The sequence below is a fragment of the Sylvia atricapilla genome, chromosome 13 (assembly GCF_009819655.1).
Source record: "Sylvia atricapilla isolate bSylAtr1 chromosome 13, bSylAtr1.pri, whole genome shotgun sequence".
Taxonomy (NCBI): domain Eukaryota; kingdom Metazoa; phylum Chordata; class Aves; order Passeriformes; family Sylviidae; genus Sylvia; species Sylvia atricapilla.
This window is the reverse complement of record NC_089152.1, coordinates 8,484,403-8,511,664: the sequence shown is the minus strand read 5'-3', so window position 1 is coordinate 8,511,664 and position 27,262 is coordinate 8,484,403. Positions and strand designations below refer to the sequence as shown.

The 27,262-nt window shown below is 42.6% G+C and overlaps 1 protein-coding gene across 2 annotated transcripts in view; it reads right to left on the bottom strand.

Moving 5' to 3' along the window:
• Positions 1-1,283: 1,283 nt before the first annotated feature.
• The window catches only part of ARNT2 (aryl hydrocarbon receptor nuclear translocator 2), a 93,811-nt gene continuing 67,832 nt past the window's right edge, over positions 1,284-27,262 (bottom strand). For both annotated transcript variants that reach the window (XM_066328331.1, XM_066328332.1), the window contains 9 exons: positions 26,823-26,897; positions 22,781-22,932; positions 16,980-17,052; positions 16,699-16,822; positions 12,599-12,698; positions 10,196-10,334; positions 7,630-7,795; positions 5,371-5,507; positions 1,284-3,107 (listed from right to left, as the gene is read on the bottom strand). In XM_066328331.1, coding sequence (XP_066184428.1) covers positions 3,009-3,107; positions 5,371-5,507; positions 7,630-7,795; positions 10,196-10,334; positions 12,599-12,698; positions 16,699-16,822; positions 16,980-17,052; positions 22,781-22,932; positions 26,823-26,897 — 1,065 coding nt within the window. In that variant the 3' untranslated portion in view covers positions 1,284-3,008. The remainder of the gene's footprint in view (positions 3,108-5,370; positions 5,508-7,629; positions 7,796-10,195; positions 10,335-12,598; positions 12,699-16,698; positions 16,823-16,979; positions 17,053-22,780; positions 22,933-26,822; positions 26,898-27,262) is intronic.

The following is a 27,262-nucleotide window of genomic DNA, read 5'->3' as shown; positions in this document are numbered from 1 at the left end:
GGGCAGGAGAGGGAGAGGAGCAGGGCAAGGAAATGCCAGGAGTAAAGCGCTGGCTTGGGATGGCACAACAGACAGGGAAAACCCAAACCTGGCGCTCTCCAGACTGCCCTTAAGAGAGCAGCCATCACCTTTCCCAACCAGAAAAAGCAGGAGGAGTCCACAAGGTGAGAAGCAGTCCATGCTCTGATTCTTCAGGCGTACTGACTTCAAAAAAAAAAAACCAAAAGAAAAAGAGAAGATGTGCTTAAATTTCTTCTAACAGTGCACTTTGAACTGCACAAGCAAAAGTCTGTACACGGGAAACCTTCTGCAGTAGTAAAAAACCCACAACACACTAAGGAAATTATCGTTGCTGATGTCAGGAGAAAGAAAATTACTTTAAAAACCTTATTTTTAAATTGAATTCAGGAAGTAAAATCAACTATAAATATACTTAGAGCAGATTGCTGGGTAAAATAAAACACAGGAACAGCACTTTTTTGCTGAATTCATTATTCACTTTATGGAAAAATTTATAAAAAATTCAGAAAAACTGTCATTTATCGCATCAAGCATCTTCTGTGCAGAGACACAAACTGCTCACCTACTGCTCCCTCTCTCATAAGCAGCCCCTTTCAAACCCCTGCACAGACACTGAGCACGTCACTCACTGTGCAGCATCCAGGCACCTCTTAGAGACACCAGTGAACTTTGCTCTGAGGCTGCAGAGCTTTGCCTCTCCAATTCCATGAGCAGTTATTCACTTGAGCAGTGTGAGGGGAAAGGGAGATGGCTCCAAGAGAATAAACATCCATGTATTTAAAAGAAAAGTGCGTAAGCACATGGCTTGCTTAGCCAAGATGGTATTTTCCTCATCTCTGGGGGACAAGAGATAGGAGGTTTTTTGTTTGTTCTCAGTGTGATTTGGTGAGGCAAGTGCAGACCAGGAGATCTGAGGCCTCTCTAATACCACATCTAGAGACAGACAAAACTGTCCTAAAAAAAAGACTCCCTAGCCCCACTTGCACATAGGGTAAGAGATTGGTCCCAGATTTAGTAACAGAAATAGTAAGAAGGACTCTTCCTGGCTACTGAACACTACATGGTGACTGGGAGAAGGCTGGGACAGCAGTGTCAGATGGGCACAGCCCCACCTGTGCCAGCTGAGTCTCTGGGCCACGCTCACCTGAAACCTGCATGACCAGAGCAGGCTGTAGGGCAGGGCCTGCCTGCTCTCCAGGATCTTATCCCAAAAATATGGACTGTGGTGATCTGTGCCCCATGCCCCCACTCTCAGACATTCAAAATTCTCTCAGAATTCAAGAGGGGCTATGAGAAGGCAGAGCTTAATCCTGTGAAGGCTAAGCATTGCTGCACACACTGAGATCTTCTGGAGGGGGGCTATGCCCTGGGGCTGCTCTTTCAGGGTCCGTGATGGCCCCTGAATGTCCAAAAGGTGAGGGAAGCTGCCCCTTCCTCCTCTGCAGAGGCTGCCTACCAACACCCAACCTCAAAGGTCATGAACAACCCGCATGCAGGACCTTGGGGTTTTGTGAGTGATTCCTTCTCCCATCCCAGAAGAAATGATCAGGATAAAATCCTTACAATCCAACCTCTGTAACACATCATGCATATGAAATACTGAATGAAAAGAGTCCTACCACATCTCTGATGAAGACATATGGCAGGTGACTTGCCCAAGAGGAAGGTGATTAACTTACCTCTGTGGAAAAGCAAAATGCAATGTGGCATTCAGAGCAGTCAAGAGTCCTCAACAAACTTGGTAAGCTGAAAATCCCATATTTAATGGAAGAGGGTTAACAGGGTTTACCAGAAGCATTTGCTTGGGAATCCAAGCAAAAATTCAAGTTATCAGTGTGTATGCAGTGGACAATAGTCCAATCAATATCTATTACCAACTCACTCTAAAAAAATTATGCACTACAAAACCATCTCACTGCTTGCAGCAAATAAGCTCAAATGATTTCTGAGTCACAGGCCACCACCTTGCACTGTTAAAATGTAAGGTTTCACAGTATAAAAAAGTACTTCACAGAAAGGTAATGCAGCTAATATAGAAAATGCAATCTCAACGTGTTTACAGTCATTTTTTAAGAGGCAATATTTTTGGGAAAGCAAGAACAATAATAATTAAAGCAGCCAGTGAGAAATGTACAAGGTTATAGGCCTCAATTCAGTGCAAAACCAGACTAATAGCTTATGTAAGTAAATGTTTGTTCTGAATAGAGAACCACCTGAATTAAAAGTAAGAACACCTATGTGAAGTGATGGAGACTCCCACGATACTCAAATCCTTCACATACATCATCAACCTTTTCGGTACACTCCAGAATGGACCCTTTGTAAAGGCAAAAGAAACCAGTACAGGAAATCACTTCATACAGCACAAGATATACATAAAGTACCAAAATGTACACACATTCAAGTTTAAGTTAGAAAAGGCAGAGCTGAATCTTCTGGTGAGAGAGGCCTACATTATGTTGCTTAATCTCAACATTTAAAGTGACCTAAAACCTACAAGAATCAAAGAAAACAGAATATTGTGTCTGCTTTCAGAAACTTAAGCTTAAAGCAAGGCATCGAAATTGCGCGGTAGGCACTGTAACGAGACATGACCTTACCTTTTCTCTGTTAGTCTTTGTTACTTTATCTATTGAAAAATTACCATTCAAAGGAAATGTTATGTACCATTCACATTCAAATATTTGAGACTCAGAGATTTTTTTTTTTAAAAAAAACAAGCAAAATTTTTTTATCTCTGAGGTAGATGACAATAAAATAAAAATACCCAATGGAGCTGTCAATGAACACTAACAAGTGCTGGAGCTCCTCTGTTGGCACTGATGCACCCCAAGGAGGAGAGAGCAAGCCCTACACCACTACCTGAAACGTGAGAAATGTGTCTTCTGGTTTAGTAGCTTCTACAGAAATGCAACACAGAAAAAGCAGCGCCAAAATTACACTGAAATGGCCTCGGAGAAGAAGAACTTCCATTTCTGCTTCGCAAGCTACTCGGAAAATGGTGGAAACATGCCCAGGTCAGCAAAATCTTCAATGTTGTAATTGCCAGTTCCCTGTGTCGGATCCCCTGGCATCGGCAGCATGTCCTGCATGATAATGAAAAATCAAAGTGAAGTCTCACTTGCCAACACATTATCCAGACACCAACTGTTTCCTGTTCATTTTTTCAGTGTAAAACCAGAGAAGGCCAAGTTTAGATAAATAAGGTGAAAACAAAACCTGTGCAGAGGGCTGGGCTGAGGTTTATGTGCTACTTATGTTTTGCTGGAGTGTTTCTGAACAAGAGGTGGGACTTAAGCAGGGGAGAAGTTTTGGATTGCTCCTCTGAAATAAAACACATTTGAGCTGCCTCCCACTTCTCCCAGACTGAAACAGTTCCCCTTGGAATGGGAGCTACATATGGAGAGAAGCAAACTCTCTAGTTTCACTGCATGGGGAGTATACAACATCTCACACACTGGAGCTCCAGCTGTGTCAGGATGGGTTTGGGCAAGGTCTCACCTCCTTGCCAGCACTCTCTAGGTGAACACTGCTCTGTGGAACACTCAAGACTGGACATCCACTCCAGCTAACAAGGTGCCCAAGCAGCTTTTATGAATGTACAGAGGCAGAGGAAATAGCAGGAACTTCTCAGGAGAAATAGGATTTCGTGGTAATTGCTCTCACGTGTCTTGAGCCAAGTGAGGTCTCTGCAGGAGGCTTCGAAAAACACTCAACCTTTCCTCTCAGCCGGAGACTGAAGCCACAGGGAAAAGATATCCCTTGCTGGGAAAACCAGAGTTTATGCTTGCTTTTCCTGTCAGTCCTTAAAATAATAAGCTCTTACCACAAAGCCAAGTCTTGCCAGGGATGGCTCATTATCCTCACAATAAAACAAAACCAAAAAAACAAATAAGAAAGCTCACGGGATCTGCTCTGTGAAAGAACTGAGAACTGCTGTGTACTGGGAAGTTCCTCTGAAATCTTCACAGCATCCTGGTCAACGTGCTGAGAGAGACTGTGAACACAACTGGCAGTGTCTGAGCTGCCAGGGTCAGCCTTCATTTTCTGACCAAAACTTGGACTTATCTGATGTTTTCCCACATTCTCTCCCAGTCAAAGTGATGTGTAGCTGCCTCCCCCTGCCTACATTTCCAGAGTCTCCTCAGGCACAGATCCAGCAAGGTCTCCTCTTGAGTCTGCCTCTCTCCTTAAGCCCAGCTAGCCCAGGGCTGACTCTGGGCACAACCCAAACAAATTCTTGGAGGCCTTTAAACTCATCCAAGTTTCTTGATTCCCTCCAAATGCATGCTCACCCCCAAGAGCTCTGATCTCCTTTTATCCTATGGTCCTCCTTTCCACTAACTTCATGAGAAGTTTGTTAAGAAACAAGCAAGACACTGCTTGGAGCCCCAAGTCTCTGCTGGCCATCAAACCATGCTGTCATCAGCTCCACTGGAATTACCCTGAATATCCTCTTGGATAACAATTAACCTTTGCTAACACAAGAGAGATGCAACAGACCAATCTTGCCTGGGCTGTGGGCTATGAGCACAAAGACAGGCAGTTATTCCAGATGAAGTGCTGATGTTTGATCTCATGTAAAAGCAATGGTTCATCCACACAGGAATATTCCCATGCTCCCAGCTCTTTGCAGCGTTCCTGCAGCTGCACACGAGCCCAGTCTTGCAGGTGAATTTACTTTCCAGAAGACAAGGAGGCGCCCCACTTCTAAACCTTGCTTGGGGCTTGAACTGTCTTTCCTGCATTTATCTGCATTGTTTTCTTGTAAACTGTATTCTTCATCTAATTTAAAAACCAGTTATACAAGGACAGATATGTAATTAGGCAACTTGACTTTGCTATCTGCAGTCAAGACTCAGAATTATAGTTAGTTAGGTAGTTGAAGATGATTGTTTACCACCTATCTGATACCTGACTGGGTTTAACCTTAAAAATTATTGTCCACTATCTTCTATGCAGTATCAGACTCCTTTCCTGCTTGAACTGTCAAAGAGAAGGACATTGATATCTAATTGAACTTGAGATGCCAGAGGCCAGCACCAGGATAAGAAAGAACTCCACTTGGGAATACTTCATGGGTTCTCTACAGAAGATGAAAGCCCTAAGAAGAGGGTGCAGGGAGAAGGGAAAACAGCGTTCTACATCAGCAAAGATGCTGTTGTGTGGCAGAAACCCAGACCACCTCAGCAGCTAAGGGCAGCTAAGAGCAGTGCAGGCTGTGGCAGCACACAGCAGCAACAGGGAAGTGCTCCAGATCCTGCTGCACCCTGATCCTCAAGGGCCACAGCTCTAAATCAGAACTGAGGGGTCCTCAGAGGGACTGTGGGCTCACTGACCACTGCTCACCTGGAACACCTCGGTCTGGTTGGGCTGTGGGTGTGAGTGCTGGTCGCTGCTCTGCTGGTTGTGGTGTTGGCTCTGCCACTGCGACCACACTTCAGACGGTCTCCCCTGGAACTGCCCACTGCTCTGGCCACCTTCAGCTGGACGGGGGAAGAAAAGGCAGAAGTCAGAGAGCAGCTCCTCCAAAACATCTGCCACACATCTTTGGGGTGGCATCCATCAGTGCCTGGATTTGCAAAGGAGCCTTGGGGAAAGGCCCTGAGTGACACCAGCCCTGGGAGGAGGAAGCTGAGGGAGTTTCAGCCCCACAGCAAAGCTCAGGGCCACGTCTGCACAGTCATGAACTACCTGGAGCAAAATGCAGTGACACCGTGAGCCAGGCACTGGAAGATAATTTTCAAGCTTCCCCCCCCCCTCATTTTTTAATCAATAAATAACAAGGAGTATACTTCATTTCACTTAAAAACCAAACTTCATCATCTGAATGCTGTTTCTCTTCCAAACGCCAAATTCTTGTGGAGCAGTCAGTGCAGAGTTTGCTACTCATCTAAGAAGCTTGTAAGCAGATCCAGGATTTTTTTAAGCAGATGTAGAAACCATATGATCAACAGACAAAAGCCATGCTGATTAAACACAGGCCTTGCAGGACTGTCTTGTCCTCCAGTGATACATCTGCAAAGTAATTTATTTAATATGCAGTTCATAGCAAATTATTATCCTGTCAATATGGGGATACTTTCCTAAAAGTCTCAGGCCATTTACATTTGACAAGAGCAACATGAATAGCAAGGCTTTATTGTAAATACACTTAAAACGATGATTTCAAGGAGATTAATTTTTTCTAAATGGTCTACCAGGAAAAAAGCATGTTGCCACACATTAATTTGGTTACCTATTATACATACATTTTTCATGAGTACAGTAACAGATTACACTTAAGCTGGACTCATTTTACCCCGCATTTCTACAGACTGCCACTGAATTACAATATTTTTTTATAACTTTCCATTCATTAGTTACAGCATCTCCTTCGAAGAAGTAGCATTTTAGAAAGCTTGCCACCAGTCTTATGCTTTTCCTCCAAACATCTTTCTTTTTTTTTTCTTGTTAATGTTTTTCTCTATAACTGCTCCAGCTATTTTTGCCTATTTCCCTCTCACAGCAGAGGACCAACCTGTGCATGTCTGGTTCTTCCTGATCACCAGCATCCTCTGCCAAGGGTGCCAAATTTCCTGTGCCAAACTTCCACACCTGTGCTATGCCAAGTCTTTGATAGCCAGACTCAATCATGTCAAATCAGCCACTAATCACAGTCATGACTTCAGAAAATACAGACACATATTTAACCCAATCCCTTTGGCTACCAGCTAAGCCATGCAAAACAGATAAAAGGAAGGTTTTATAGGAAAGTAAACGGGCTGCAGTGATGCATTTCCATCACATCTGAAGTACATGATTACGGTTCCTCCCTTACTGACATTACCACAACCAGTAATTCAGCTGACTCAAAAACCCTGCAGACGTTTTAAGAGCCAAAATAAAATTCATCTAAGTTACCCTATAAAATCAAGCTGCAAGTTTGTTTTGGGTTTGGGTTTTTTCCCCCCCTCAGAACAACACACTGAAATTAACTGAGTGAAGCAAATGATGCTTCTTTTCAGCAGAACAGCTCCTGCCAGCCGGCGGTCGAAGCTGTTCCTCTCCGTCAAGGCTGGGTTATTAATAGCACCCAAACTGATGTAGGTCAGGAGATGTTTCTCATTAAGTGAAAGGGTTCTTGCCAAGTAGCTTAAGCCTGAAACACAAGGCTGTCTCATAAACAAATGTACAATGCCTGGTGGAAATGGAAATGGAGGGAGGAATAGGCTGTGTGAGAAGAGCTCCACCTCAATGCCCGTTTTCTAGGCACAGGTCTGTGCCAGATCTGCTCCCCAGGGACAGGAGCAAACAACACACATGAGCACACTGCTACCTGTGCTTTTTGGGATTGGAAATTAGTATCACCCCATGAGATTTTCAGGGAAACCATTATGGTTTTTACTCTTGAATATTATTCCTCTGGTAGAGAGCAGAAAACTTACCAAGGGGTAAGTGACCTCACAGGGTCACGGTCTGAAAGCCACCAAATTAGCATGTAATAGGAAAAGAAAATGATTTCAAAACATGGCACCTACTCTGATTATGTTAGCAATACTGGGTGTATAAAATAAATCCTGTTTTCATTTCTACATGCATTTCTCTGTTACACCATTTAAAACTCACCAAAGCCTGCACTTCGGTTTGCTAAGCTGGAGTAGGCATTCCCACTTGGAGAAGAGGTGGCAGGGCTGGACAGGGGGCTGTATGATGATGGATCAGCTGGGTAGGTGTGACTTGTTCCAATGCCAAAGGGAGATGACTGAGCCTTGCCAGACTGAGATGGAATTTGCTGAGGAATAAAGCATAAAAGAAGGAAAAAGTTTTATTGTTGGAGAACAGCACGGCAGAATCACTTTTTACAACATAAAGCAAAGACTAAATAAACTCTGTGGATGCCAACAGGCACGTTTCTCCTGTCTCAGCCATATTTGATTTCTGTTCAAGCCAGCTTACTGCTGCAGAAGGAATACAACAGACTATAAACCAACACTTACAGCTCTCCTGCTGATTAGCTCACGTGCACCCTGTAACAGAGCTGTTTAGAAAATCACGATTTCCTTCACCACTATTATGAGAATTAATTTCCAACTCAACAGGTATGAAGAATTCATCTTTATTTTCCAGGTGTACTGATTTTGCAGTGCCACAGTAAAATCACTTATCTGAATGTCTTGCAGGTCTCAGATGAGCAGAGTCTCCAGTGCTTGGGACTAAATGGCCAAAGAAGTTTCAAAGCTAATGAGCTGCTTTCTCTCCCTGCCTGTGAAGTGGAGGCAGCAGTTATTTTGCTTTGTAAAAGGCTTGGAAGGGTGAATCACCAAGTTCTGGCAGAAGGGAAGAAACAGTCTAACACTGCTTTAACTGGGCAGCTGAGTTAATTCAAAGGTACTAAAATCCAGCTTGCTGTCATTTCACCTACATAATGGCTCTGTCAGAGGATCTCCCAGAATGTTACACAAATGATCAAACACTGCAGAGGCTGCTTTGAGACATGTGCAGCTGGTACACTGAGACTCAAGGGAGTGAAGTGTTCCATCCAAAGTCATGTGCTAACGTATGGTGCACAGACAGAATCTGATTATAAACCATCTCCCACATTATGAGTCAGTCCAGCAGTCCCAAGAAGAACCCAGTGCCTCACCAACTCCACAAACAGAAATTGAAGGTGATTACATCTCTGGATACCTGTAAGGATGTGTTACTGGCAATCAGTGCATGCAAAGGAAGCTGTTCTTCCCTGGAAGAGAGCAGAATGAAGCGCCCACAATCCAAGGGGAAAAGGTCAGTGACCTGCTACACCACTCAGACACACACAGGTCCATGGGTTGGGCAGGATCCACCCATGGATACTGAGGTAGCTGGCAAAAGTGCTCACTGAGCCATTTCCCATCATTTCTCAGCAGGAAAAAGGGTTGTCAAGAACAGGAAGAGGCTGCCCAAGAAAGAGATTGAGTCACCACCCCCGGAGGTGTTTAAAAGATGTGAAGATGTGGCACCTGGGGATGTGGGTTTAGTGGTGAAATTGGGTTAATGGTTGGACTTGATGACCATAAAGGTCTTTTCTAAACTTAATGATTCTATGATTTTTGGACAAATGCAGGGGAGCTGGGAAAGGAAAACAGATCCCAACAGGCATATAACATGTGGAAGATGCTATTAAGTCTTCAGTTCAGCTCCAAGCTAAGAAATTGTACATTTCTGAAGGTTTCCACAATGGCAGAGGGAGCTTGGCATGTCACTTTTGCAAGGCTTAGCTCCATTTTACTTTATTTAAGATGGAAGAATTAATTCCAATTTCCTTACGCTCACATATGAACTCAGTTGACTTGGACAGAATTTGTGCAGTAAGAGGGATGAGTAATTTGTTTTAATCATTTTCAGCACCTTCCATATCATTTGGAGAAATGAGTTAATGTTGCGACTGGATTTCATTAGCCAGGTGTGACAGGTAACCATGACACTCTGGGGGCTGGCAATAATCAGTGATTATTGTGGATTCACTTATTGAAAATTTATTTAGTGACCTCCCCAACATGCCATTCCAGCCTGCCAAACAATGGGAACTCAGGAGGGATTAAGAGCAGCATTATTAAGATTGAACTTGATTATTTCATATTATTTGTCTTTTAATAGAGTTGTAAACGATTTTTTAACTGTTACACAGAACAAGAGGTGATTTCTGGGCTAATACTGACAAACACAGTGCATCTGACGGAGGTGTGTGCTGTTTCCTCTAGCACACAACAGCGTGAGCTACACTGGGCAGTGCTAACAGAGGAGCAATAGGCTGAGCAGCTCTGCTGTCAGCCCATGCCTGGATTTGTAGCTGCCCCTTCTGCCCACCCTGGTAATGGTGGGTAACACTGCCGGGTGCAAGGCCCTGGTCCAAGAAAGATTTAATTCACAGACTTAACTAAAGCAGAAGATCTTTCCTATCTCCTTCATCCAGTGCACACGTGAAACAAATGCAAGACAAAGCCTTCCAGTGAGGTTTGGGTCAGTGTAGCCACTGCCACCTCAGTGATCACCATCCCAAACCAAATTACCCATGGGGCAGCTGCTCACACTGTCACAGCTCCTCCCCAACCACGAATTAATTACATAAATGGCTTTGCTAACACTTCAGTAAGAGAGCACAGAGAGTGGAAATCTTTAATGACCGTGAAAATAAAGCACAGGAAATCAATACCTGTCCTGGAAAAGGAGGGCGAGTTCCTGTCCAGGCCACCTGGCTCTGGTTGAGCTGCCGGGATATCTGTGTCAGGTTCTGGCCTGTTGAGGAGGAAGACTGGATGTCGTTGACACCAGGCACATGCACCACGGATGAACTAAGGGTTCAGAACAGACACAGAGCCTCATTTGTAAGGCGTATTCTCAATGCACAGATTGTATACCAGATAAAGAAATATTGACAATACGTTACAACTAATTATTCAATCTGTCTCGATAAGAAAAATGACTGAAAACCATCACAAAACTATGAAACATACTGGCATTCTAAATGTCAGTCCTAATAGACACAGCAGGCAAAATGATTTTGAATTAGACTCCAGTAATCTCTTGGAAAGGGCTTCTAAGAATAAAAACAGTCTCACACATGGTGCATACACACTTAGCCCCACACCAGTTTAACATTTAATGCATTAAAAATCCAGCTTGCAGAGAGCATTCAAGCAGGTACTTCATCACAAATTTGTGCTTAAAGTCAACAGTATTTAAGCATTTGCTTAAATGACATTCCAAATGAAGATGGCCACAAAGTACGATACTTATAAGCACTTCCTTATTTTCATTTCCTGCCTGGGAAATGAAGAATTACATGCTACATATTAAAAATAAGGGCTTTTAATTCCTTTTTTTTCCACCAATTGATGCTAAAGAAGAACAGACAATTATAAACACAGGCAAAAGAATAACCAAAACAGAAAGTTAAACCCATGTAGTAACTTTGGAACACTAAGAATAATAAAAAAATGGTATTTTTAAGGAACTTTTTTATAAGTGAGCTGTTTTCTACTTACTGAATTTCATTACAGAGAAATACCCAGAAATTCCTAATTTTAAGAAAAAAATTATGAAGGAACTGCTCCACTTCACCATTTTATTCTCATGGAAGTCTACACATGGAAGTCTACAACCACACATTGTGACTGTACTTTTATATATAAAACCATATTTTTTACATGTCATATATAAATGAATAGAAATTAAGACAGCACACAAAACCACTTTTGTGGATCCACTGAAACAGCTTGTTCTTTTCTCCAATCCCTTCCCTATTGTTTATTTTCCCAATCTGACAGAGGGAGAAGAGGGCAGATTGGGAAAAGAAGTAAACAAGGCTGAGCAGAGAGAAAGCAGGAATCTGAATCCTCAGAAAAGGCTGACAGAATCCCTCCCAGAGTGTAAGCAAAACGTGGCAGGCATTTGAATATGGGAGTTGTTATTCTGGATTTCTTACTGCGTAAAAGCAAAGTGCATGTTTAGAAATTCTTCACAGAGCTTTCTCTTTTTTTTTTTCAAATCTGTTTTATTTTTATTTTATGCTATCAAAGAGTCTCCAAAGAGGGAAATGTAGACCAGAAAGTCCATCTAAATCTGGCTGGAGCACACAGCAGCTGCTGGGGAGGGCTGGCCCTACTGCCAACACCTTCTCAGCTGCACTGGCAAGTCCCACCATCTAAGGAGCTTGGACTGTATCTGGAGCTGTACTTTGAAAGCAGGATTCTGCACAACAGTGCCTAGAGGCTGCCCAGGCTGTGGCTGAATGGGCCAGGCTGGAGGCTGTACAGAGGAGAGTTCACTGAGAGTGGAAGTGCTGGCAGAAATGCAAGCCACTACTTGATGTAACAGAATAGCAGTAGGAAAAAAGCTATAGTTAAACATCAGGAATTAGCAAAGGAAATGAGCAGAACACAAGCCAAACCCCCCAATGGCAAGTCAGTTAACCAGTAATACACAATTTCCAATTAAAAGACATTTTAATTTACTGTCATATCTCCCCAAGTTATACTTGGTTTTAATTTGATAATTTTTGAAAACACACTCACATGGATCTTACTTCCCTTCACTGAAATTATTAGCAATAATGACTGAAAGAGCAATTTGATTAAAATAAAATCAGTGTCAATATTTTCTGTCAGAACTGACAGATTCTGAGTGGATGTTCCTTCATTTTCACAGCCTTGGCTGGTTTGAACAGGAGAATGAAAACTGCAGTAAGACAATGGTGATATCACAAGGCACTAAGGTAAACACAACTGCTGTTATCACTCTCCAAAAGCAACTGGAATTTGTATTGCCAGCTGGTAGGCAGTGACACACACTTAGAATAACTCAAAAATGCCTTGGAACATGCCAGACCACCTTACATGTATTTGGAAGCTGCCTTAGAGGAGTATTCATGCCCCTGTTCCAGTTCCCACCTGGGACTGTGGAGGCAGCACTCCTGTTCCCTTTGATACACAAAGTAAAATTCATTCATGTAAAGAAAGCTCTTGCACCTCGGGTTGGTTTTGTTTCCACCACACTGAAGGGGGACAGTTCCCCCTCTCAGACAGAAACTGATACATTCAGGATCTGCACTAAATACCTGAAAGTCTTTCCCGAGTGTCCTGGCTGAAATGGGCTTCCCTGTGAGTAAAGCTGCTGGTTTCCTGCTGTGGATGCAGAGGCCATCATTTTTTTATCAGCTACAAGAGAAAAACAAATCACAGAAAAATAATTAATCTAGGGGGTGAGATAATGAAGGAAAAAATTATTTAAAGACAATTGCAATGTATGTTTTCCTCCCTTCTTCAAGCTTCATGAAGGAACCCTGTGGAACACATTAGGAAGGACACAAAATGACAATTCAGTGTGAAACCAGAGGCACAGCTGGTTTGTGTCTCCTCCTTACTCTCTTCACAGGCTGTGCCTCCTTAATGCCATTGTTTGCAGGGAATGTTGTGCTGGTTGTGCCCTCTGGCCACAAGACCTGCTGGACAGAGCCCAACACCAATGAGGGGAGTGAGGGGTGCCCCCAGGCCCAGACTGAAAAGGGAAACAAAGCTTTTCTGCAAGAAAAGTGTGAGGGTCTGCCCAGGGGATGGCACATGAAACAAGTCTGGTCCAAAGAGGGTGTGATGCACGTGCATGTCTGTGGCTGAAGTGAGGGTACATTTCTGGCACCAGGAAAAGTCCTCCAGCCCCACTGCTGTTAGTACAGACTGTCTGCACCGAGGTGGCAGCTGAGGGCTCCCACTCTGCTGGGTTGAAGAACCCAAGGAAGGGTGTCCAAGAGCTCTCTCCTAACCAGGTGACAATCTGCTCCCTGGGACAGCCCAAGGAGCAGCCACCTCCCCAGCAGCCTGGTGGCATTGCCTGCTCATCTTGGGGTGACAATCTGCAGCCCCACCTGCATCACAGGCACTTTGCTTCTGAGTGTCACCACACCTGCATGCCTGAGCTGTGCAAGGCAAAACACAGCTCTGCTGTGGAGTTTTCTGTCCTCATGTGGCTTGGGGGAGCCATGAAATGGGATGGAAGCACCCCAGAGGGGTGGAAGACAAATGACTGTAGTGAATAACTTGCACAAAGAGATGCCATTAGCTTTGATAGCCCACCCTTAATGTGGCAACTGGAGATCAACCTCTAATGGAATGAAACGAGATTGGGTGAACAGCACCATTTGGTCCCTTAATTTAATTTTCTGGTACTGGATTATTCCAAAGCTCGGGGAAATCTCACTACTACTTCTCTTAAAATAATTTACAGGTCTGCTACACCACCTTTTTTCACTTTCTCCATCTCCCCTCTAAGTGCAAAATACCCTGTAACTCACTGATGGTTTTGTAACCATTTGTTGCTTTGTACCTGACAGGCCTAGAAATCAGGTCTGCCCCCTCATTTCCCCCTGTGCTCTTTTCAGATTCCCACTCACTTCACAAGATGCTCTCTTGGACAAAAGGCCCACTCAACTCACAAGTAACGAGTATTTTTTAGGTGTTCGACATTTTTTTAGCTTTCCCTAGCTTTTAGAGACCTCCTGAGAGTGACTCACCAAAGGCCTCCAACACACACCAGCTCTTCTCTGTTACCTAAGTTGTTCTTACATTATGTTCCTAACAAGAACCTAAGCTTGCCTCTCAAAAGAAAAAAGTCACCTCAAATTCCCTCACAGGAGCCTCAGAGAGGGAGTGTGGATGCCACTGATGCAAGCTGGCATTGCTTGTCCTCTGTAATGCAGAAATTTGTAGAAATTCCTCTCTGACTACCTACTGCCCAGCACAGAAACCAAGGCTGCTCTGCAAAACTCATTTTAAAAAAGAACAACAGGGAGAAATGGAGACGAGGTGTAGAGAAGGTTGTGTATATACTAGGAAGAATTGAGAATGGGTTGGCTTATATCTAAGAAGGACAAATGAATTTGTCTTTTTCTGCAATAATGTCATTCTTGCATGAGATGCCCCATTTTCCACCCTTTGCAGGGACACCAAACTCTAAGGGCTACAAGAGACTGAGCCAAAATCCTGCGGGTGCTTTAGATATTTGAGAACAACTCACCAGAAAAATTGAGAGTGGCCCAAATGAGCTGGAATTCCTCAAGTGCAGCAGAGTTGCCATGGTGGCTGCCAGGGTCTGTGCCACAGGATGAGGCCAAGACAAAGGGAATAGCAAGCAGCTAATTCTCCTTCCTGAGTTACCCTGAATGCTCTTTAGCCTCTGAATCTGGCCCACATCTCATCTCTCCCAGCTGTATTCCTGCTCAGGATTTTTCACACAATTCTCTGCTCTTACCTTTGGTAAAGCACTGGGTTTTTTGGTTGCCCTTTTTTTTTTAATTTTTTTTTTTTTTTAATTTTACCAGTTTCTCTCTAAATTCTACCACTGCACTGGTCAATGATCTCCCTTCCCCCAGCAGGACCAGGATTTCCAACATTTCCACCTCTTGATTGAAATCTCTCTCTAAGAACTGCATCACCTCATGCTTCAAATCCCTTGCACAAACCAGTAAAGCCAGGCTTTCTCTCTCAACTTTTGGGGTTTTTATTAAGTGTGGCCACTACATGCAATTATAGCAGCAATCTGTCTGTGTCAGCCCATGTTCTAACAGATTGAGATCGGGTATCAACATAACACAAATGTCTGGCAGGCAGCACACAGGCCTGTCAATATTGGTTTTGGACAGGGTACCTCATCCCTAACTGGGAACCATCCTTTATCGTTCAGAGGAGACCTTGATCACGGCTCCCATGAGAAATTCAGAGAGGGAGAATGTCCCAAAAAAAGCACAGCCTGTAAATTGATAAGAATGAAAGGAGAAATGGCATTTCCAAGAACATAACCTCCCAGCTACCTCACAGCTTGCAACACCCTTAACCCTAAACCCTCCCCACAAACAGCTGAGAGCTGCCTGAAAAAGAGCCAGTAAGGCAGCCAAAAAGCAAGATGTTCTTGCTTGGACAAACATATTCTGGTGTTCAGGGTTGGAGCCTTGCTACCTTCTAATGGACCCCTTTTATGGCCCCAGCTGTTGACTCCACTGTTCAAGTAAACAGACAAGGATGAACAGGAACAGCAGAGATGTCCTAGCTACAGGAGGAGAGGATATCAAATATATATTGTAGTTACATTGTCTTCTCCAATTGAAAACACCAATCCAGACATAAGCAACCAACAGTGAGGTCACCTTCCAACACCCCTGGAGTCAAACCCTGTGGGTCATTTCCTCCCTGCACTGCATGACACTTGCACATTGATTTATTTAAAACAAATGTAAAAATTCCTCTTTTACAGTGAGGACAGTCAAGAACAATAAACAATTAATGAGCTCTTCCACGAGCCATGGCATTAACGAGTCTGGTTTCCTACAGATATATTTCAGATGATCCCTTCAGCTGCCAGTCTGAGTGGTTTCTGTCTGTCGGGGCAACAGGCAGCACAGGCTGGGGCTACTCTGAGACAGCTCCATCTCTCTGACTGACAAGTTGGCTGTTACCTCTTAGAACAGGGCTGGGAATTCCTTTGGTGAGGGCATCAGTATGGACTCTGTCCTCACTGTAATTTCCAAGGAATACAGAACAACATACTGTTTCTGAGACCCCTATCACTCTTAGAAGAACTTGCCAAGAAGTTTAAAAGTTGTGGGAAAAAGAGCAAGGACTCCTGACAACCAAGCAACATGACTGGAGATGCCTCAACTGACCAGAGAACAAATACATTTTTGGCAGCATACGACTCTGAAAGCATTGATACAAAAGCTGGTGATTTGATAAAAAAAAAATGCAGCGTATCTTAAGACTACATAATAACTTTTTTTGTCCCTTTTTTGAGAAATATGTCCCTGTTTAGAGAAATAAATTCATATATGCTGTTTAAGAAAGAAAATACACACTTAGAAATGTAATTCTCTGCTCAGTATATTTAAGATCTAGGAGCACTGCCTAAGGTGTCCCTGTGAAATGAAAAGAGAATCAAAACCAGCCAGCTCCAGTGACACAAAAGCCATCCTTCCCTCTGAATTTACTCCTATCATCTTTAGGGGAAACACCAACTAATGACAAATGCTAGGAAGTGTCCCAAAGACTGATGCTGCTTAGAAAATTCTCTGAGAGACAGCAGTTTCTCTTCATTCTCTTGAAGCTGTGCTCTACATCATGTAACCAAGCTTAACACAGTATTATAAATTAAACATCAGGGACATTCACTTACAAGCAGTTATTCCAGCAAACATCTCAGCAAATCTAGGATCTCTCTCTTGGGAGAAGATAGCATCAGGCTTTTCCACAGACTTTCCACCCTCGTGAACATTAGCTGGTATACTTGGAACAGGCACCTGTGGAGATACACAGAGGAAGGTAATTCCCTCTACTGTATTTGAAGAAAAGGAATTCAGGGACAATCACAATGTACTTTTAGTTTTGCTGAAATCTGCTGTTGTTTTACATCTTAAATGATCAGAGGCACACAAAGAAAAATCTGAGAAATTTCACCTGAGATAAGTCATAGGATGACAGCCCATCTCTTTGATGTACTTCGAGTTCTGCTTGCTGTTGCTGAAGTTGTCTGCAAGAGAGACAAAACGACTTTCTTACAAAAACCAATTAAGATACAAAAAGGAATAGTCATGGTCTCCTATTTTACACTCCCAGTGAAACATGTTTCAGATGATTTACCAAATCCTTTCCTGTAAGATCCATCTGCTTTTACAGCTTTTCATTGAGAAAACCTGCACCACAGGAATGCAACAGGGCACAGGAAGAATTCTGCTGGGATAGCACAGAAGGGTAAGTGGGTGGGTAAGTAATGGAGGACGGAACACAATCTCTTTAGAAAGGATTTAAAAATTCACTATTCTTAACTCATTCCCTCATGTAGACGATGAACACATCAGACTCCCCTCTCTGATTCTACTGAAGGAAACAGTAAGCTTGCTCTCCAGGAAGATACCTAATGACAGAACACCTCAGCAGATGGAAAGTTATCCAGATGTCCTGCACCTCTGATTAACAGTCCTTTTCTGTTGCTTGGTCACAGCAAGCAAGAAAACTTCCGGCCTGGAGATGCACAGGGAGAACACTCGTATTTTTGGGGCTCTTGGCTCAGTTAGCGAAGAAGATATAGACCCCCACAATTATGCTAGAGCTCAGATATTAGGAAAGGGTTTGAGTTGAACTGACAAAATACTTGGATTTGATACTTGTAAATGATCTTTGACAGTGCTCACAGTTTTTGTATGTTTCTGGCTTCTTTCTGAAGGAAAGATCACCCAGAAAACAGGAATTACACACCATGTGTGTCTTTCCCCAGTGAGATGATATTGGACAGGCAGAACAGACGAGATTTTGCAAAACAGCAAGATCATGGATCTGAAACTCTGGAAAATTACAATGTATTTTTAGCCAGAGACTTAAATTTTAGATTTTCATCCAAATCTTCTTTTAAATTTTGAAATAGATTCAAATGCCAAGGGACTGAGAGACAAACTTGCAGACAAAGTCAAATGACATATGAGACACAAATTGGTGGAAATATGAGGAATCACTCAAACAAGCTACTGAAGTAACAGATTTTGCTACCCCTTGAAGCTTTTCCAGAAGACACTTTGGTCAGTTTTTATGGCAAAAATCTTTCTCCTGCAACAAACAGCAGGTTGGAGTAAGTGACCAAAAGCCTTCTACAAGCCTTAAGGTGTGAGAACACATAATACAGGGAATGACATCTGTCCTAGCAGTAACATGGGAAAAAAGTCAGTCCTCCATGCCATCAGACAGCCATGGATTTTCCCTATTATTTTAGCGAACACAAAATTCCTAAAAATTACCTCTGGAATGCAAAGACATTCTTTGTTCTCAAGCATAAAATGCAAACTTTTCCAAAAGAACTACGGGAGGCAATTTAATCGTGGGGAATCTATGGGGAAGTTTCTAAATACCACCCCGTGGACAATAAACACCCATTAAACCCCGTTGTTAACGTGAAAGCTAATTACACTGTTTCATTTGTTTTTATTACCACCGACTTGGTGCGTGTGTCAATAAACAGCACATTAGGTTCTCCTATGTTCCTTATAAAGAATGTTTTCTTGATTCAGCCATATACATACAAATGAGCCAAACCAAACAGCACACTCACTCGTTATTTGTTTTGTAGGCACTTCTCTAACTTAGTGCTCCTTTGCCCCTCTCTATCTTTCATGTCTAATACTCATTAAGCTGCAGTACAGTATAAACACCACATTGTGTTAACAGCACTGAACTTTGGGAATAACCTCCCAAAATCCATTTCCTATAAAATCCAAATAGTTGCGTGTATCTTTACTGAACTCTGTGCAAGCTATGCTGCACTTAATTAGGACTGAAATGCAAAGCTAGGGTGGCATCTTCTGTTGTTGTTGGCTGCTACTGCAATATAGTTTAAATAGTGTTTGAAACCTGAAAGAAATTGTGCAGCAAGTCAAGGAGCAGCTGACCAGGAGAGCTCAGTGGTGCTGCTGTGGCTGCTGCAGACCCTGCAATCTCACCAGCCCTTCTGACAGCCAGCACAGGCAGGTCCCTTCAGTCACCCAACTGCTGCACACCAAAAATGAAACACAACAAGGGATTCTCATCAGTTTAGGCAAAACTCAAAGTTGCCTTCTAGTTTTGAACCCAAAAAGTGTCCTTGGTTTCACCTTTCAGGGGTTCAAGGAGTAAATGAACAATGTCTTGGCTCTATGGGATACCCAAAACAGCAAGTGAGGCATTGCCTGGGTCAACACTGGATTCTGTCTGTACTGACCCACGGGTTCAATATGAAACTGGGAAAGCACTTGGACAAGAAATGGTTCAGCAAATGTGAAGGACTGGATAGATACATCAAATTTACTTTAGTAAATACACATGGAGGAAAAAGGAAGATAGTGTGGAAGTTCTTCTGACATTTGAGAGGATGTTAAACTCCCTCTAAAAACTGAAGTCATGGGTTCCCTTTCCAGGCATCAGAGTAAACAAAAAAATGATCTGAACTTTAAAATTAACAGGCTCTTTGGTGGGAGAGAAACAACAGTACTGCACCCCTACCAATCTATTTTTATATAATACAGGCACATGTGCTTCCTGTGTCTGGTTTGGACAAAAGCAGAGCAGTAAAAGCCTTGGGGCTGTGGCTGTAAAACCCTCTTTCAGAAATTCTCAGTATCTCCCTCTTTTAGCCTAAAGCTTCAGCTCAGCCCTGCAAAAGGGTCTGTCTAAAACCAGTATCAGACAGACCACAGATGACATGGGAGCACAAGAAAGTCTTTACCACCACTACCACCAACTGGAATTTTATCAGGATAGCTGATCTCATTAGTGTTTTGGCCCAGGAGAATCCAGAGCAGAAAGCATCTCTCCCACAGGATGATTCATGCAGCAGGCTGCTTCCAGCAGTGACCTGTGCCAGCTCTCTCCAACACGAAAAGTCTCGAGACTCAGGACAACCACAAGACTCATAAATTCACACAGTGCAGCACAGGATTTGTGGCTTCCAAAACTGAAACATCAGATATTCCACACAGGTCAGAAAAATACCTCTCTTCTTTATTTTGATGTATGCATATATAAATATATATACACACAAGACCTCTATATAACCTGTCACCACAACATTATTTTATTCAAACACTGCTCTATCTGTGTAATAAACAAACACTGATAACAATTATTTTTTTCTCTTTGGAAATAAAACAGTCCCAACTACACAGGAAGAAGTGGTCAAACAGGGGACTCTTCTTTTCAGCCCAACACAGCACAAAAGTGAAACGTTAAATGCTTCATTTCTCCAGGAAGTTTCTCTTGGATGACTACACCCAAGTGAAACTGAGAGAAGTTTTCTTTTCTTTTTTTTTTGCAAAGAACTAAGTGAACATTTGAACCTAATATGTTTCCTTATCCTTCCGTACCTAATGCAAGTTTAGGCATTTGACTGTTTGAAGCTCCAAAGGAGTATCTTTATTTAAAAAAAGAAAAAAAAAGAAAAAAGAAAAAGAACAACCAAATCAAGTCAACAAATAACAGTAAAAATCAATGAATCCCTCCACAACTGGAATCATCACTGCCCTCTACAGTCTTTTGGGAAAATGCTGTTCACTGACCAACTTGAGCTATTCATTAACAGACACACACAGTGGCTTTAAACTATCCTCAGTTACAAACTGATTTAAACCCAGATTTTCTGGCTACGCTGCCTTTACAATTTCATGTTGATTTTTTAACTACTTCAAACCTTTTTTTTTTTTTTTTATGGGGCCTGCCTAGGTTACCACAGTGACAGGCAGATCAAATCTGTCTGTGCCTTCAGCTGGGCAGAGCAAGGCATCCCTGCCTGGTCTCCATGGGCAGCACCTTGCTGGAGCCAGAGCACCTTCCAAGAACATGTAAGGATGGTCACACACACCAGGGCTGCTGCCAAACCACCAGTCCCAGCAGCAGTTTAATGAGGAGCTCGAAATCACCAGTGACACATGACATACAACTCTTCAGGGCAGCTAGGAAATTAGAAGTCAAAACATGACCCCAAATGTGGGGGAGAAAAAAAAAAAAAAAGAAGCCAGAAACAGGCAGGAACTGCAGCACTTTACAGTAAGTCCTCTTTGGAAATCTGAGAACTGGGAGAGAATAAGGAGAAAAACAAAACCAGTCTAAATAATACATTCTTTCTACTATTCAAAAGCAGGAGTATAATGGGCTGTATCTTGCCCATTTCAGAACATTTTCAACATGACAGGAAAGAGGGAACATCCTCTGTCAAAGTAGCAGCAGGCAACTTCCATATTAGGTCAGCATTTCTGGGTTGCTATTCAAACCTAGCAAGAGAGATGGAAGCAGAGCCAGGAGCTGGCACAGTCCTGCTCATCACAGTGGTGCCAAGCTGAACTGTACAGTGCAGGCTCAGAAAAAAGCATTCCCAGAGTTAACACAGCACAAGCCTCCAGCCCCACTTTTTCATCCATGGCCTCTTGGGAACAAAGCACAATTAAGCCAGCCTGGGACAAACCTCAGAAGATGTTTTTTACTTTGCAGGTCTGTTTTTTGCATATACAAATTATTTGGAGAAGGATTGTGGGACAGCAGAAATGTGGAAATAGCTATTTTGACGCACAGTGCAGACAAACTGTCTGATTTCAAGACACATTTGCCTGTTTTCAATGAGCTTAACTATTCAGTTTAAGCCCAACTTTTTGGGTAAGCAGAAAAAAACAAAGAAGAGGAAAACAATGGTGATGCTGGGTTTCATGTAAGTGAATGCACAGCCCTTCTAGGTATGTGCCATGTCCAAAGAGGCAAGACAAGGAACACCCAGAGGCACTTTCAAACTCCAATGCCAAAGCCCCAGGGGTTTGGGTTTGCAGTGGAGCTCTCAGCAGGCACCTCCAGCAGCAGACTGCTCGTTCAGCATTTCTGATACATGGTCTAGCAGGCTGAGATCTCAGTAATTTCCTCTCAGATAAAGACTTGGCAAAAAAATCTATGGTCAGACCAGAAGCAGATTTAGTTTTAAGAATGGATTAAGTTTATATTGAAAGAAGAAACATTTATTAAAAAACCTCACAACATAAAGCAATCGAGGCCAGATTAGGTTCTGCAGTTACTGGCTGAGAACTCAGCAGGATCCAAAAGCATCTCTGCTCAGTCCACAGAGGTCAACTTCCACCAGTTTGACCTCCTCCTAAGAGGCCAAATGAAAGATTTTTGAAAATATTAATTCCAAGACAGGATGATTTCATTTCCCTCTTAGGATAAAGAGTTGGATCACCCCCATACTTCGGGATATTCTATCAAATCCAAACTATCAGGAACCCTTCCCAATCAAACCTACTAGGAAATAATTCTGCCAGCTTCATTAGGTCATAAGAGTAGACACAGCTCAAGCAGAAGGGCCCAGAACTACAGAATGGTATGATCACAATGAACATGGACACGGAATTTTCTTTTGGCTCAGGAGTCAAACCTTCCTCCAGTATCAGGACAGCTGTTGTGCTGCTGGAAGCTCTGCATTAGTTCAAGGCAGCCTGGACTGAGATCAATGGCCTTGTCTAATGACATAACAGATAAGTGATGTTTCCCCCCAGCGCAGCCAGGCCCTGGAAGCATCACAGGATAATGACACAGAGGAACAGCTACACTGGGAGATCTCCTGATGCAGCAAAACCCTGTCACAGCCCGCACTGTTACAGAGAAACAAAAGGTATCTGTTAAAAAACTGCTTTACAAGGAAAAGGAATGGTTACAATTCCTTCAAAACCACCGAGGTGAGCACCCAGAAAGGCACATACTTTACATTAGTGTTGGTGCAGATGATGTACTCGATCTCATCAGAATAAGGATTCTGAAATGTGAAGCTGCTGGTTCTGATCAGCATCCACTCCCGGTTTTTGGTGCGAAAACGATACATCACAGACAGGACTTGACCTTTCAGCTTCACCACCTGCAAAGCCATTTGGAAAGGTTAATAACAGGAGATTGATATCTGCTGTGCGAATGAACAGTCAACAGCAGCAACTGGTGCATTTTAAACTTGAATTCCAGAAAGCTACAGGCACAGCAGAGCAATTTTTAATTTGGAGGGAATACGCAAAATCCTATCCATGTTTACAGCTCTCTCCTTCAGAATGAAATCCTCATACTTTGTCATACAAAATGCCAACTTCCAGCCTGCTTATAGAAAGAATACAGACTCAGGACAACCATCAGGTTGTACTGTTATCCCAGCACAGAAACTTTAAGAATGTTTTAATGTGAAACACTTATCGAGAGATTGACAGAAACAAAACTGAGGATCTCTTAAATGCTTATATGTAAAAGATAAACGAATCACTGCAGCTAAACAAAAGCCTACGAGAAAAGCCATTTTGAGGTTGACTATTTTTCTGCTTGGATACCCAGATATACAATTAATACATGTGATACACCAGCATCAACATTTAGGGCAATGCTTAAACACAGTGGTGTTCAGTTTTGTTTTTTTAGAAACCACAAGGGGCTGCTTCCCCCCCACTCCAAACATATTAAAAGACTCTCTAGGATGGCAAATTGTTAACAAGAAACCCTTTTGGCTTTCAGAAGAAAAAAGAGTGAGCCAGTGTTTGAATGGAGAGAATGCCACTGTCCACTCTAAATTCCTTGCTTGCACAGGCTATTTGTTTGTAACTAAGAATTCAGATGTCTGGGTTTGGAAACTGAAGTTTTGTTCAAGTCAACATTCGAGCACCAAGTGAGGATTAAGAAGCAGCCAACTAAAGTACTTTCAAAGCAATCTTCTCACACTGGTCCTGCAACTGCATTTTGCATGTTATCCAACAATCTGGGGTTAAGCCAGAAGAAAACTTTCATGGTTTTAAATCATTCAGCTGGCACTTACCTGGCCTATCTCTGTTTATATTCTACAGCTTTTCCACCAGACTATCTCAGGGTTGCTTCAAGGAAGGAAAGGGAAGGTCTACTGCAAATAAATGCCACATCTTGTGGAATCTTAATCATTAACATCTGGAATTTACTTTTTATTAGCTATCTGCAGCCTGTATTCTCTAAAAGTAGAAGTCCCACTATTTACCCTCTGTCTTTATTGACAAGCAGTTAGATTAAGAAAAATGTTTCAATCCTGTTTTTTTCAGAGGTTTGCACTTCAAATTAATCAGCTGGATACAGGACTAAATGGAAAGAATGCAAATAGAAGACACAACAAGTTTTAACAAAGCCCAGGAAAGTTCAAAATCCTACTGAAGTAAATGACTTTTGGTTGGTTTTGTTGGGGGTTTTTTAATGCTTTTACAGGGTTTTTCTGAGCTCAGTGAGCAACATTCTTTTATCAGCTATTTTCTACTACCACACCCAGGGTAGAAACCAGAGAGCTGGTGTAGAGTGTGCAATCTGAATAGTATCCTGCTGAGTATCCAATAGCTGCATACTGGACCCTTTGATATTAACCTGTCTGTTGGTCTTAGCCTTGAGGCTATCTTATTCTGGCCTGATTTTTCCCACCCTGATGAATGAATTTATCTTCCCAAGGAAATAAAGCTCTGAGATAGACACTGGCAATTGACCAAAAATTGCAAAACCCTCCCTCTCTCCTCTGTTATGTACCAGCCTGGTTCTGATACTGTCAGCAAATCAGAAGTGTCAAGTTTTCAAGTTTTAGGAAAAAAAAAAGGAGTTTATGTGAAATCACAGTTACCTTTTTAATTAAGAGATTTCTCAGTCCGAACTAACAATAATAAAACAAATGGCAGTGATCTATTACCCTGAAACCCTGATTAAGCAAACAGTAATTCTGTAACAATATATAAAGCAGAGAGAGTGCTGGTGGGAAAATTCTGAACTGTCTTAAGACAAGAGCACACAAACAAACCAGCACAAAAAAATTCAACGCTAATGATTAAACTTTACTTTCTTATATTTTTCAGAAATAAAAACCACCTGGTGCAAAGCTGAACTGTTTACTTCAGCCTTTCATTGCATGATGGGAATAACAGCCCCAATCACACTGCTACTGTACTGAACAAAAATACTCCCAAGAAGGTATTGCCTGCTAAGGAAATAACACAGTATTTTCATAGATTGGACATAGATTGAGTGAGCAGGAACTTTCACTTCTAATTGCATTTTTTCCTGCTGTCTTTCTGCATGACCTTAAGCAAATCATGCAGGTCCCTGATGCAGCAAATCACTTGTGCACATGCCCAGCAGTGAGTGGTGACAGTGGAGTCCCCAGCAGCCAAGTTCAGGCACACACTGGCAGCCTCCCACAGCCTGATCTCCCTCCAGTGAACACAGGGAGGACCAAGTCATTAACTGCAATGCTCATTAGTCAGCCCTGCTGAGACCCAGGCAAGCCCTGGATGGATTCACTGCACACAGATCTTTGATGGGCCATTATCCAGCAGCTCTCTGTCACTGTCTCTTGGACAGATGAGTGGAATCAATCATTTGGGCACTACTGGAAAACAGCATCTGTGTTCTCACTGCTCCTGCACTGCTGACACCATCAGGCACCAGGTCAGGGAGCTGAACCAGCCCCAGGCTGGAAGTTCTATGGAAAGGGAATTAGTGCCTCAGCCTTCCCAGCCATCCGTGCCAGCAGCAAGGCAGCAGGAAGGTGGGGAGGAGGGCAGGAAGGAGAGAAGAGGGGAAGCAGGAACTGACTCTTGGTGGCAGATCCCTATCAGGAGGATTCAGCTGTATCATCACATCCCCAAGCAAGGTGGGGCAGAGGAGATATTCTGGGTGCGGTGACCTGTTTAAACCATTGAACTCTCACAGCCTATGAATCAACATCTTGAATTTAAAAAGGCTGCTGTTTGCACCCAGTCTGTGCAAGGGAACTGGAGGTACAGCTGGCCAGAGGGGTGGCCTGTTGAAGGCGGAGATGGTGAGAAACAGCTCAGGAGGACTGGTATCTTACACTATCTCCAACACTTCTGCAGAGACCATAACCTCAGTTTCACAATCTGTTCCAGGGCCACAGTATTTAGTTGTTTTTCCCCAGAGGCTCTGTCTGTGCGTGCTATGAACAAACACCTGGCTATACAAATTATTTAGAAGTCACTTCATATCCACATTTCACAGCTGAAAATACATCTCAGCATCCAATGCAAGATGGATCAACACAACTTGGTTGAGCTACTGGCTGTTGTTAAAAAATCTGGAACCATTTAGATCAAGTGAGCCTCAGCAACTGGTTCAACATCCTGTGCTGGGTGTTCTGGTACAGCAGAAAAGGCATTGGAAAGTCCAGCAATAAATGTCACTGATTCAGCTGATGTAAACATAGTCCACGGTAAAAATTAATCCAAACCAGTAACTCTTCCTGTATCTTGCATTTCTTTTGTTACTTCCCTGTACATTTCAATTTCTAACAGAGAAGAAGGGCCGCATTACATGTTGATGTCAAGTGGTGTAACTCCATTAAAACATATGAAAAAGCAAATCATCTAGTCTACCACAGAACTCAGTTACAAACAATCCAGTGTCACAGAGGGACGTAACAGCCCATCTTGGAGGGGAAATCACTTTGGTCACCACTTAACATAGTGGGATCAATACAGGCATCTTCAGAACTGTTCACTCTGTGCAGCAAAAAAAACATGTAACTAGAAGATTTGTTTCTGAAAATACTGTCAACCCATGCTGCAGTTTAAGCTGCCATTTATTATGCAGCTTAACTGACTGATAACTGACCAACGAATTGTTTTGTATATGGCCACTCCTTCTCTTGCATAACAGAAAAAAAAATCTTGAATCATAAAATAAAAACTACTTCTGTGGTCAATATAATAACAAAATAATGAAGTGTGGAACAAAAGAAGCAGGACACAGCACCTGTTGGAAACTCTCTCGCAAATGGCTTTGATCTTCAGGATGGCAGAATTCTAAAATATCTTTCCCCAGAAGATCCTAGAATAAAACAAAAAGCTGTGTAAAAAACCCCAAAGCACAACACAAATCCACGTGCAGACCTGCAAGTAATTCTTGCAAACACAAGATCTTTCACACTTAATGGGACTACTGAGTTAATCAGAGAAGAACCACACAAACAAGGTTCATCATGCCCCATGTTTTTACAAAAAAGTGTTACATGATTTTCTAATACCTGTGAAATGGTGTCTTGAAAAGACTGATATCTGCTACTATGGCTCATTTTATGGCACTAATTTTTGTAAAAACACTTACTATAAAGAAATTTTTTAAAAAAATTAGTAAGAAAATGAACAAGGGACTACTTTTGTGTCTAAATTGCAACTGTTGAGAGTTATCTGAGG